Source organism: Pyxicephalus adspersus, chromosome 1, assembly GCF_032062135.1.
Source record: "Pyxicephalus adspersus chromosome 1, UCB_Pads_2.0, whole genome shotgun sequence".
Lineage (NCBI taxonomy): Eukaryota > Metazoa > Chordata > Amphibia > Anura > Pyxicephalidae > Pyxicephalus > Pyxicephalus adspersus.
The window spans coordinates 51,711,957-51,725,879 of NC_092858.1; the positions used below are offsets into that span (position 1 = coordinate 51,711,957).

The following is a 13,923-nucleotide window of genomic DNA, read 5'->3' on the forward strand; positions in this document are numbered from 1 at the left end:
AAATATGCTTTTTTCTTAGCGCACATAAATGTTAAAAACATTTAAACAGCGCAAACATTTTTTTTTAGGGCTATGGGTAATGTGTGTGGCATTAGAAAGAATGATTTTTTAGGGGAACAGTGACTTTTAATACAAGCTTGCCAGTGTAAAGCTGCCGGAGATGCGCGGCTCCGGCCGCAAGCTTTTTCAGTTGCTGAATAGCGCGATCCCGTACGATTTCGGATCGCGAATACGAATGCGCGACCGATAATCCGATTCTGCTTGATGAATCAGGGGCATTGTCTCTTTCTGCAATAACCCCCTGCCTGATCACAAATGTTTCAAGTGGGGGGTCAAACTATAAAAGTTGTAAATTAGAGTGGCATGACAGCTAAAGGTTATTATCCTTTTCCCGATCACTTGTACATTTTCTTACAGTTACAATTTACCTGAATTTGTCTATTCAATGGAAATTAAACTGCGGAAACTGTGTTCAAACAAATTTAAATGGCAAGCTAAATAATAGTCAACAGAGTTACTTGTAGGCTCCCTAGGATTTCTTCCCAGGACTAATTTAAGTTGCCTTGTTCTGTAGTTTGTATCTATCTGCCTAGTCACAATTACCTTAGTAATGTTCCCTGTAAGACTACAAATTTTGAATTTCTAAATTATAGGTCCACTATAAAGATCACACCTATGTGTCCCTATAAATAATAAAACTACTTCCAACTGTAAGGCACATAGCTCAGGTGTTAAAATCAATAACTTTCTTATGTAAATCAATAGGTTTATAAGCCTTAAATGTAATTGTTTTCTTAATTGTTTTCCTATTTTATTGTCGTTAAACAATTTAAAATTGGTTTGGATTGTCACACCTGCTATTCCAGCACTAGGTTCCCCATCTGTACCTTTGCTTCCAGTGCTTCCAACTTTTTTCCAAATGAGTTAAATCCACAGCCTTTCTGATTGGTCCAAGCAATAAAAGAATAGATGCTATTGTTCAGTTTTTGACTGATAGTTTTTTGTAGCTGACTGTATGAATGACTACTCTGGAATGTCCAAAGGCCACAACATGGGAGCTGTCTACAGAAAAATCCATTGCTTCTTGTGGGATACCCTGGTAATTACCAGGTAGGTCGCTAGACTCTGCTCTTCGGCCCATTTTAGGGTATACACCTTCCTCAAGATATTGTACAGAGCAATGCCATTAGAGTGAGCCTGCTTCCATCAGATTCGGACCCCTGTGCATGATATAAATTAAGTCAACAAGCTGAAAAGTGAACCTTAAGCACGTTAATTTCCCCTAACATTATATAAAAATGAATAAAAAGTTGATATAAATCTCTACATTATTTTTTTTTATTTTACTGTTGTCTACTGCACAGCAATACTTACATAGTAAGTAAATGATAAGGATTTAGGCTAAGGCTAGCAGTTGGACATAATTGCTGGAGGTAAGCATTATGGTTTAATTACCAAAATTTATGTAGTTATACTGCGTATTATGCATGAACATTACTGAGACAATCCTCTTTTCTATGTAACCGTTTCTGCACGAAAAACATGTTTAAATTCAGTTTCAAAGCAAGCAAATAGAAAATAATGACAGGGGAAACATGCCTTTAAATAAGTAGTTCAATAAATACTCATCTTTATGTTTTATTTACACAAGTTTATATGGTTTTTGTACAGCACTGCAGATTTTGATACACTATATTTTAATGTGTAACTGGAACTCTTACTGAAAAAACATTTTGGCACCTTGGGGATATATTGCATTAAATATTTGAGCCAACAATCCATTAAACATTTTTGACAGCTTGAGCCATCAAGAAAAAAATGAGTGACAGAATTCAGACCCGACATATTTCTTTGCTGGCAAAATTACATATCATTGCATATATCTATACTCTAAAAATGAATAGTGTCGTTTTGGAATGTCTGTTAAAAATTTTTAGTTAATAAGTGGGCTTGCATAGTAATTTTAGATTCACTTGATTTGTTGATAAATTGTCCCATGGCTTTAAATTATTAAATAAATCTTGTCAGTCAGTAACTGTCATTGAAATTCGGCCATTTTTAAAGGGCTATGCCATACTACCTTGCAGTAATATTCAGTGGCACACAGTACAAGCATTGTATTGGCATTACTTTAAATGGCATCTCAGTATGCATCCAGAACATACTACTAAAATGCAGTTGATTATTTTTGAATGGGCACGCTAAAGCAAGACTCCTCAAAAACTAAAACAAGAGATGTAACAATATTGTGTTCAGGTTTCGTTAGAAGAGCTAAAGAGGTATGAGACAAAATAGAAACCATAATTCCATGCATGGGCAGCAATGGTTTCAGTTGTAATTTACATAAAATCTGCAGCTAGGGGGAAGTTAGTTTATGTGAAGTTGACAGAAAGATGTAAAGAACTGTCATTAAGAAATAATATTCCAATTACTTTGTGCAGTTAAAGCATGTAATTGTAGCACTGCATAGGATGTTGGCACTCTGAAAATAAAACCTAATTAATATTAGCAACCTACTAGGGGGACTCTAAACTGTGCAGCTTGGTTGGCATGGGGGGCCTTGGGACTCCTCCTGTCTAGCATGGTCTTAAACAATTGGTTAAATAAAATCTAAGTATATGATGAAAAGAATAAAAGCAGAAGTTGCCTTCAGTGGAATTTACTTGTCAAAACAATTAGTAGATTTACAGATAAAGGAATATAAAGGTATATTACCCTTAAGAAAGGGATAAAGCTTAGCTATGCCTATCTTATATAAGTCACATACCTTTTACTTGTCATGGCAGCTGCCTTTATTCTTGAATCTTTTAACATTTGAATTTCATATGCACTTTTCAAATCAGGATAAGCTCTATTTTTTAAACATATGCTCAGGTATAGTTATCATAAAATAGAGGTTGTAGATCTTGTTCTTCCAAATTCAGCTTATTTATTCTTTTATATTATTTAGTTAACATGGTTGTTTACTAGCCAAGGTGTATATGTTTATGATCTATCAATAGTGAAAACATAAAAGTGTTGGTATAAGCATCCCTGCTCTGCTATAAAATGCAGCATGTAATATTACTAAGAGAGCTTTGGGGTACGGTGTATTCCCATAACAACTTAAGATGTATGCTTTACGTCATTGCCCTTCTCTACTGCAAATATTGGAGAAACCTAGATGTATATTTGATAGCCATTATACTACTATGATCTCAAGAATGGCTGCAGCATCACCTGTGTTAGGGACATGGCAGATGGGTAATTCTGCAATAGCAAAACTCCCTTATGCTTCCTCTTTGGCCAATACCTTCTCAGAATCTAACCCAGTAGCAATGGATTCCGTAGGATCTGTGTATCTCTATCAAAAGTATTGACAATATTATTACACATTCATTAGGCCAGTATAAGATATGTAAATTGTGTTCTGGTCTATAAGTATTATATATGTGTGAGAGCTGGAGTGGTTGACGTAGTAAGCTTCACTAACATTATATGTGGTTTAATGACAAATTTAATGTAATGACAAAAAAAACATATTATCTGAGGAGGGCATGGAAAGTACAATATATGCTGTACTTACTTTACATTACTTCTGGATATTTATTCAATGCTTTAATCATAGTTCTGTAGCCGAACCAAGCAAACTAATAGTCTTAATGGCCTTTTATTTGTCTTATGTAGGAAGAGGAGGGACAATATGGAGACTCTCTAGATTTCCGTAGAGGAGGCGATGGCCAGCCAAGAAGATCTACAAGACCAACTCAGCAATTTTATCAGCCACCCAGGGCACGGAACTGACTGTTAAGGTGATATCAATATTCGGATTGCATTCTCTGCTTTTGGTTACATTTTTTTTCAGTGGGAAAAAATTATGCCAAGGACACACACTATAAAGGACTTTTGTTCAGTTACATTTGAAAAAAAAAACAAAAATGGCTGAAATTATAAACATTGTATGATGCAACTATATAGTCAATATTCTCCTGTTAAGGGGATTGGAAGATAAAAATAAATTGCTACTTATTTTTTTAATTGCATTGTCAGTCCTGATGTAATTGATTGACAGTCATCCAAAACAACTACTAGATCTATGTGTTTGCCTGATAATTATAATGACCTGCACCTCCTAGGGGGTAGATTGTGTAGAGTGGTTACTGCTATCCCCAGGACACCACGGTGTTACTCCAACTTGCAACCTGCATTTTGTGTGCCATTCATAAAAGGCAAGCTGCAAAGTAATGTTTGCTCTTATCGTAGAGATGATTCTGCTTAAAGATACAGCAAAATTATGTGAAAGAGTGGCAAGTCACTTGATGTTGACAGGTCATGTAACCAATCTGTTATAAATTAGTAAAGAGGCATTACAATCACCCAGCTCTAATTTTTTTAATACCCCATCTAAATAGCTTTTTCTTCTAATATATTGTTAACAGATCATAATATCTACCCTTACTCCTGTACAGCCACTTTTTTCATTAAATATAAATATGGATAAAATTAAGTGTCATGTACTTTCTGTCTGGCACAGTTGTACATGCTCCTCTCCTGCATTGAAATTACTTACTCTGATTCACTACATATTGTATTCTTCTCACAGTATGTATTAAAAGTATAAGCTTTTCATTTCTTATCTCATTGACTAATTTATCAGCCCTTTCCTCTCCAGCCTTCCTGTCCCGGCCCACTTTAATAATTGTATTTCAGTAGTTTCACTCATGGAAGCCGAGCATTACATTTGGGCATTACTGCAGCTTTCCGTTTTTAAGAACCTGTGTGCAGAACCTGCTGGCCCTTCCCACTAGCCATGATCTGCTTGCATTACATAAAGCACAAAGATCAAGTGATGTCGCTGGGTCCAAAAAAATTTGTAATGGCATTTTATTGGGGAGGGGTTGTTCCAGAAAAGGCAAAATATGAGCAAATTAAACATTAGCTTTGATAATTTAATTTGCAGCAAGTTTCCAAAACTATACAGTTAGGTCCATAAATTTTTGGACAGAGAGCTTTTTTTTTCTAATTTTGGTTCTGTACATTACCACAATTAATTTTAAATAAAACAACTCAGATGCAGCTTTAATTCAGTGGGTTGAACAAAAAGATTGCATAAAAATGTGAGGAACTAAATCACAATCACTTCATTTCAGGGGCTCAAAAGTAATTGGACAGTTGACTCAAAGGCTCTTTCATGAGCAGGTGTGGGCAATTCCTTTGTTATGTCATTATCAATTAAGCAGATAAAAGGCCTGAAGTTGATTTGAGGGTGGGTGCTTGTATGTGGAAGATTTTGCTGAGAGCAGACAACATGCGATCAAAGGATTTCTCCATGCAGGTGAAACAAGCCATCCTTAAGCTGCAAAACAGAAAAAAAAACATCCGAGAAATGGCTACAATATTAGGAGTGGCAAAATCTACAGTTTGGTGGTACATCATAAGAAAGAAACAAAGCACTGGTGAACTCAGCAACGCCAAAAGATCTGGACGTCCACGGAAGACAACAGTGGTGGATGATTGCAGAATCATTTCCATGGTGAAGAGAAACCCCTTCACAACAGCCAACCAAGTGATCAACACTCTCCAGGATGAGGTAGGCGTATCAATATCCAAGTCTACCATAAAGAGAAGACTGCATGAAAGAAAATACAGAGGGTGCACTGCAAGGTGCAAGCCACTCAAAAGCTTCAAGAATAGAAAGGCTAGATTGTTCACAAAAAGCCAGCACAGTTCTGGAAAAACATTCTTTGGACAGATGAAACCAAGATCAACCTTTACCAGAATGATGGCAAGAAAAAAGTATAGAGAAGGCGTGGAACAGCTCATGATCCAAAGCATACCACATCATCTGTAAAACATGGCGGAGGCAGTGTGATGGCTTGGGCGTGCCTGGTTGCCAGTGGCACTGGGACACTAGTGTTTATCCATGATGTGACACAGGACAGAAGCAGCCGAATGAATTCTGAGGTGTTCAGAGACATACTGTCTGCTCAAATCCAGCTAAATGCAGTCACATTGATTGGGAGGTGTTTCATAATACAGATGGACAATGACCCAAAACATACAGCCAAAGCAACCCAGGAGTTTATTAAAGCAAAGAAGTGGAATATTCTTGAATGCCCAAGTCAGTCACCTGATCTGAACCCAATTGAGCGTGCATTTCACTTGTTGAAGACTAAACTTCAGACAGAAAGGCCCACAAACAAACAGCAACTGAAAGCCGCTGCAGTAAAGGCCTGTCAGAGCCTTAAAAAGGAGGAAACCTAGCATCTGGCCAGCAAAGGGTTTTCAAACAAGTATTAGAAATGAACATTTTATTTTCACTTTTTTAATTTGTCCAATTACTTTTGAGCCCCTGAAATGAAGTGATTGTGTAAAAAAAAAAGGCTTTAAAAGTTCCTCACATTTTTATGCAATCTTTTTGTTTAACCCACTGAATTAAAGCTGAAAGTCTGCAGTTTAACTGCATCTGAGTTGTTTCATTTACAATTATTTGTGGTAATGTACAGAACCAAAGTTAGAAAAAAAGTTGTCTATGTCCAAATATTTATGAACCTAAGTGTAAAGCCTTGTAAAGTGAGAATGATACATTTACAGATTTTGAATTTGTCTGAATATTTGCAGATCTGTTTGACACCCCTGAAATATCATATTTCATAAATCCAGGCAGTCGTAATGTATATGATTCTTCAAATAATAGACAAATCTGCATAGCTTTATAAATGTCAATTAAAATATTTGCAATTACCCAATCTGATTCCCTGATTCCTGATTGTTTTGGATAGTAACAATATGTGTTGCTTGTTTATATTCATACTTTTATATGTTTAATTGCAGATCTGTCATGAATTTCTCTTTCAATTAAAAGAAACGCTGCAGCAGTTTTCACAAAAGTGGTTTATTTTTCTAAAGAATTGCCTTGCACTGTGGTATGGATACTTTTTTTGAGCAAACGTCATCTGTGTGAGCTTTGGAGAAGGAATTAACTACAGATTCAGCTACTAACCCAATCCACTCTACAGAAATGAAATGTTTATTGTTTTCACCAATAAAACCACAGTGCGCCTAATTCTTGTCTCCTGAGTTCCCTGTAGTTGTGTTTCTAGAGAAGTATTCACAATAATGTTACATATTTTTATGGGTGCCTATATCACGAAATCAAAATATATCTGCTTCCTCTCAGATGGTAAACACATCTGTACTTAAAGATATCACATATCTTAGTCATTAGGGTAGCTATTCAAGTAGAACACAAACCACGCATTGTTTTCATTTTGTACAACTGCAGATCAGGTAAACTCTCCATCTGGCTTTTATTACTGTTTGTATCAATGTTTGGTAACACAATTGTTGGTTATCACCAGGACATTGTTGAATTCTCTGCCTTCCAAAACTGTAAAGGATTTGTCATACATTTCCTGAAAAACATGAAAAAGAACTATAATTTTTACCTATGAATTGGTGGGCCATATGCCCTAGGCATACGAGAATGATGACAACCCACTTACCTCTTCTTACAGAACCCCCAAAAAAAAGCTGAACTGACACATTGCTAGGAACCCTAAGCCACATTATACTTTTACAATGGCATAGATGTATACTCTTTTCATGATGTACTGTCTGAGCAGTAAAAGGGTACTTGATTCAGTTACATGTAAGTTCTGTTGCACATGCATTTGCTGTAGGATCAAGTGTTAGTGAAGCTTGGTGATCCAGCAAACCTGGAATGGATCTGGTCGAGGACTGAAAAGATTTGCTAACAAACAGCAAATGACTTTGAAGAAATCCATTTGCTGGGTCACCCGGCTTCACTGATGAAAGTGTATCCTTTCCAGGCTTTGAGTGTTTTAATAAATCAGGGCCAATGTCACAGGCCTGGAGCAAGCATACAAAGAGTTCTGATTTTAAACCGACTTTCCTGCACATGGTCAATAGCTTAGAAAAAAATTAGATATTGTAGTTTGATTTACATTTAAAACTTATAATGTATGTGCTTTATTATTTTATTAGAGCCGAAGAGTTCATTTCGGTTTGTATAGGGAGTTACTCTTGGATCACACTCCCATCTACTTTTTCCTAAACAGAACTATGTATTACAGAGCTGTGTTTTTTTGCCAAAAGGTGCAGTCACTTACAGTCACAAACATTTTTATACCTTTCTCTTTTCTGCATATACTATAATTCCGTTTGTTGCACAGGCCAAGTCATGGTATTTAGTACAGGGTAAAATCTGTGGTCTGTAACTCTTTGCATTGGGGACAACTTTATTAACATTAAAATATTTTAATGATTAATCATTGGGCACGTTTACTGACAATGTATTTTGAACGCTTGTGGGGTCTTAAATCTGCAAAAAAAATGTGCGTCATTGTTAAGGGAGCCATGCAGACCTCTGGCTGAGGGTTCAACTGTATCACTGTACAGTGCAGGAACAGGTGTTGACATCAACAAGCCCCCCCTCCATGCTGTCTACTTGTTTTTGTCTTTAGGCTTTTAGGCCCCGACTGCAGGTGCAACCCTTCCACTTCTCCTGGTGGATCTCTCCTGATGTGCTCGGGTCCAATGAAGGGAGATTAAATTTAAAAAATGGTGATAAAATATATATATATATATATATATATATATATATATAGTAAAGTTGCCCATCTTGTGCTCCTCCCTCTAGCACAAATATGGACATGTATACAAGTATATGCATTATTTAACTGTAATTCTAAAATGTGGTTGTACCACCACCATTCCTTAAATTGAAACTTTTTTAAATATACGGATGTTATTACAGTCAGGTTCACACACATGTCCATATAAATTATATTCATATGCACAATCTCTGTTTTCGTACCTAAAACTGTTGCCATTTCAACATCTATTACCAGTGACAGTATGTTCTCTTATATTTGGTGTGCTGGTAAATAAACCTCTTAAACCCACAGTGCATAGCCTCCTATAATCATACCCGGATGTTTTGGTCACAATCTTACTTCCTGTAGAAATGCGAGTAACCCAGGGTGCATTTAGAAAACACTTCTTTCACATTGTTAAGCCACACGTACGAGCTGCAGCCATGAAAAATAACATGTTTTTATTCCAGTATGCTCAGGGCCCACATGCAGCTCTAACAACACAAAACAGTTTGGTATAAGGGCTGGGTGCACTTAAAACTGAATTTCCAGGCAGCCTTATTTCAACACAAAAACACTGCTTTTAAGAGCATTCTCATCCAAAACAGCACAGTATATTTCTTTTCTAATCAATGTTTCTCAGAATTAATCTTTCTAAAGTTTTAAAACGATGTATGGTGATAGTAAAGAACTTTTATGATTGCATTTGAATAGAAATTATTAACCAGCAGCTACCTCTGTCAGTATTAATTATGGTCCTGATTTCTGCAGAAGACATAGGGATTAGCTAGAGTATTACTTGATAAGTCAAAGGCGCAATTACTACTAAAAATGGGTTTCACATGCTAAAGTCTAACTAAATAGATATTTGAAATATTTAGAGGCCAGAGGCAATGTTTCTGGCTTCCTAGTATATATGTTTAGGAATAGTGTACTCCATGAGAAAGAAATGGGACGTTTGACAAGTCCTTATAGACTGAGACAGAAAACAAAGAGAAATCTCCCCTTCAGGGGCAAAGAAAGCAATACAAGCCTAATAGTGGACTGAACCCTTCTCCACCCAATATCTAATTGCACTGCTCGAAATGTAATATAAAAAAGGAAAATGTTTCTTTTTCTTCATATTTGGTAGATCTACGGTAAGTCCCATGTTAAGGAAGCCATTTGCAGAGGTAAAAGTATTAGGTTTTTTCAGTAGCAAAAGAATATAATAATATGTAGCTGGGCTGCCACTTTTCTATTACCTATGTTTCACCTATTGTCCTTTTGAGAATTCTTTTTTTTCATGCACCAGAAAAAAGTTTTAACAGTAGCTATGTAACCTAGTCTATACCAGATTTTATTGTAGACAAATAACCATGTTCACAGTTCTTGTCCCTACAACTGCTGCCTGACACTTTTTCATTTTTCCAAAATAGTTTTTTTCATGTGAAATTACACCCACTGGTCATTTTATTAGGTAAACCTTGTTATAACGGAATTTGACTTTTTGCCTTCAAACCTGCTGTATATTTTTGTGACAAAGATTTAACAGGGTGTAAATTTTATATATTGGTCCTTTTTTGACAAAGTATTATGAGGTTGTTGCATATTTGCAGCTACATATCCATGGTGCAAATCTCTTATTCTACCACATCCAAAAGGTACTTTATTGCATTGAGATCTGGAGGCTATTTAAGTACAGTGACTTATTTTCATGTTCTGGAAGCCAGTTGGAGATGACTTGAACTTGAGATGGTGCTATTATTCTGCTGGAAGTAGCCTGTACAAGATGAACCCATGTGGTCATGAAAGGATGTACATGGTTAGCAACAATACTTAAGTAGGTTGTGGCATTTGATCTATGCTCAGTTGGTATTAACCCCCCTAGCAATATTCCTGAGGGGTGAATTTTCAATGCAAAAATCGGTATTCCCAAGTCACACTCGGGGTACCTAAAAACAAAATAAAACCCCACTTACCTTGCTCCAGGGCCGTCCCCTGGCGTCCTGCTGGTCCCCACAGGTACTTGGGGATACATCCTCCATTCTCCAGCCGGGAAGTGCAGAGACGATCTCCACGGTTTCCCTGTCATGTCGATGCGGGCGGGGGGATCGGCAGGAAATTTAAATAATTTTGTATTGGATTCAATACAAAATAGCTGTATTGAGTCCAGTACAAGGACATCTTAAAATAATTTATATAATTATATATATTATATATGCTGCTGTGCAGTTAAATTAAGTTTATTTTTTTTTTAAAAGTTTATTTTTTACATTTTTTAACTATTGGACTTATTTCAGTGAGTTATGCCTAAGAAATAAAGGCCTACAATGTAAAATAAATTTCCATGCAAAAAATTTTACCACTTTTTGCAAAAGTGAAAATACAGACAGAATTAGACCCCTAGGGGGTTAAGGAGCCATGAAAAAATACCCCAAGCCATTACACCACTATCACCAGCCTGAACTGCTGATATAAGACAATGGATCTATGCTTTCACGTTCTTGATGCTAAATTCTAACCCTATACTCTAAATGTTGTAGTTGCAATCAAGACTTAACCAAAACAGTGTTTTTACAATCTTCTCTTGTCCAATTTTGGTGAGCCTGTACAAATTGTAGCTTCAGGTATCTACTGAGGTTTCCTGCTGTAGAAATCCACCCGCTTCAAGGTTTGAAATATTGTGTCATACGTTGTTACATGTTTCACTTTATTTAAATAATGCATATTCTGTTTTTAGTGCATTTATGTGAATGGGGACTATTTTTACTCGGCAAATAGCAAAAGTAGAATCTTACATGCCCACAACAGGAGCCATTTGCCCACATCACCTGTTGCATTATGATATTGTAGAACAACTTATGGATGCTGGCAATCATTTGTGGTACCTGGAGGGGCTAAATACATCACGATCAAGTGTTTGGGAGGCAAATAGACAGAGGTGGCAGTAAGATGCTCAATGACAAACACAGCAGCAACATACACTGCTGGCTATATGTGAAAACTTCAATATTAACAGTGTTCTGAAAGACATAGGCACAGCGGGGTTGCCATCTGCCATGGCTGCAATCCACCAGTATATTGCAATGTTGCGGACTCGGGCATTAGATTTTTACTGAAATTTGAAAAGTAGAGTTGCTGCCATAACGGACTAGCAAGTTAAGTAGAATATGAAAGATCCTATGATCCTCTTGTTTTGCCCTATTTTTTATAATAAGCTCTCCCATGCTGTGCGCAGTGTCTTCCGGTTGGAACGCTGATAACAGGGTTAAACTAATTACCAAGTTTATTATTTACAGCCTTAGTCAGGAGAAAAAATATTGTATGGAATTTGAATAATATATGAGTCAATCACTGTTTAGTGGGTTAACGGTTCAGCATGTTCTTTATATATCAGCTTGGTTTAGTCATTAATATGATTTAGGATCAGCACATCTGCAAATTCAACAACATTCATAAAAGGAGCTTTGTGTGCCTAAGAGCAGAAGAAAACAAATCTATTTACTCATAATTAAAATAAATAAGCCTTAATCAGCTTCTAGGTGGTCAATATTACCAAAGGGCATTAAAATAAATGATGGCATGACAAATGTGTATAACAGGTCGAGATAGAAAACCCTGCATTTACAAGTGCCAAGTATACATTCCATAACAAATATACAAACATGGCATTTAGAAAATGCTATCATACCTACAGGTATATAGCCTTGAAGGATGAGCAATTTTTACATTGCCTTTGGTGATTACTTAACCATGGCTTATTTTGGGCATTTTTGGGCAATATTGTTTTTGCTAAGTTTTATTTCCTATGGGATTGATATACAAAAATAATAAGCAAATGTAAGTAAAAGACAAGACATTTCAAATTATACTAAGATGATGTTTTATGTAACAAGCATCGCAAAGTTATTTGTCTTTTTTTTAAATAGTATCCCACCAAATAAATAAAAAATGTAAATATATGCAAAATAATGGCTAATTAGAGCTGATAAGGATCAACTAAAAGTTGATAAGACATTTTGTTAAAAAAAAAAAAACTGCATTGCAATACCGTTTCTTTATGTCCCATGCACAATTTTACTGGTAGGATCATTATATAAATTACATGATAAACACAATAAAACAACTGTAGTTTACTCAGTGATTTTATACATTGTATGGCTTTCAGGAGTACATGCTCACGTTTAAATAACCAAAACTGTTTCGTTTGGATTTCGCATGGGCACTCATGTACTGCGCCCACAAACCTGCGGCTCCTAAATGCACAGATCTAATTTTTTTGTTTTCTTGCTTTCAAGAAAGAAATACCCTGACTGGTTGTAATGAGCATAACAAAGCTGAGATTTTTGAGGGAACATCCCTTTCACAAAATTTTATTTTTGTAGTAAGGGATGAAAAGCTATTACCTGTGTTTTCCTTTCCATTTTTAGATTACATCTCTACATAATTCTCCATGAGAATGCTGCGAAAGTTTGTAACAGCTCTGTTATGTTTAATGTAAGTGCACTTTTAGGCCTTCTGGTCGAGGGCATCTATACCAGTGTAGACCTGATTAAGCATGAAAGTGTAACTTGCAAAAACATAGCTTTAAATGTATCCAGGAATGGTTTTACATAAACATTAGTTAGTATCCGGGACATGGGCTACAACTGTTGCATTCCTTGTAGCCCAAAGTCAGTGCAGCTGTCTGCCTGAAACTTTTAAAGCACTTCATGCTTCCCCCTGCTGACAAACTTTATGGAGATGCTTGACCAGCAAACTCACCAGACCTAAACCCAATAAAGATTTTATGGGATATTGTCAAGAAGGGGGTGAGAAACACCAGACCCAAAATTGCAGCTGAAGGCCGTAATCAAAGCATCCAGGGCTTCCATAACACCTCAGCAGTGCCGCAAGCTGATCACCTCAATGCCACGCCGCATTGAAGCATGCAGTAGTTCAAAGCAAATATTGAGTGTGTAAATAGACATACTTTAAGGAGGCCAACATTTCTGTATTAAAAATAATTTTTTATTGGTCCTTTGTAATATTCTAAATCTTGGGTTTTCAAAACTTTAGTTTTAAAATTCAGCAAAATGAAAAGAAACGCTTGAAATACAGTTAGGTCCATAAATATTTGGACCGAGACAACTTTTTTCTAACCTTTGGTTCTGTACATTACCACAATTAATTTTAAATGAAACAACTCAGATGCAGTTGAACTGCAAATTTTCAGATTTATTTCAGTCGGTTGAACAAAAAGATTGCATAAAAATGTGAGGAACTAAAGCCTTTTTTTACACAATCACTTCATTTCAGGGCTCGAAAGTAATTGGACAAATTAAAAAAGTGAAAATAAAATGTT

General features: G+C 36.1%; 1 protein-coding gene across 3 annotated transcripts in view; it reads left to right on the plus strand.

Annotated features, from left to right (window-relative positions):
* The window catches only part of TDRD3 (tudor domain containing 3), a 153,708-nt gene extending 146,663 nt beyond the window's left edge, over positions 1–7,045 (plus strand). For all 3 annotated transcript variants that reach the window (XM_072410485.1, XM_072410486.1, XM_072410487.1), the window contains 2 exons: positions 3,667–3,791; positions 6,814–7,045. In XM_072410485.1, the coding sequence (XP_072266586.1) occupies positions 3,667–3,783 (117 nt within the window). In that variant the 3' untranslated portion in view covers positions 3,784–3,791; positions 6,814–7,045. The remainder of the gene's footprint in view (positions 1–3,666; positions 3,792–6,813) is intronic.
* Positions 7,046–13,923: the final 6,878 nt, after the last annotated feature.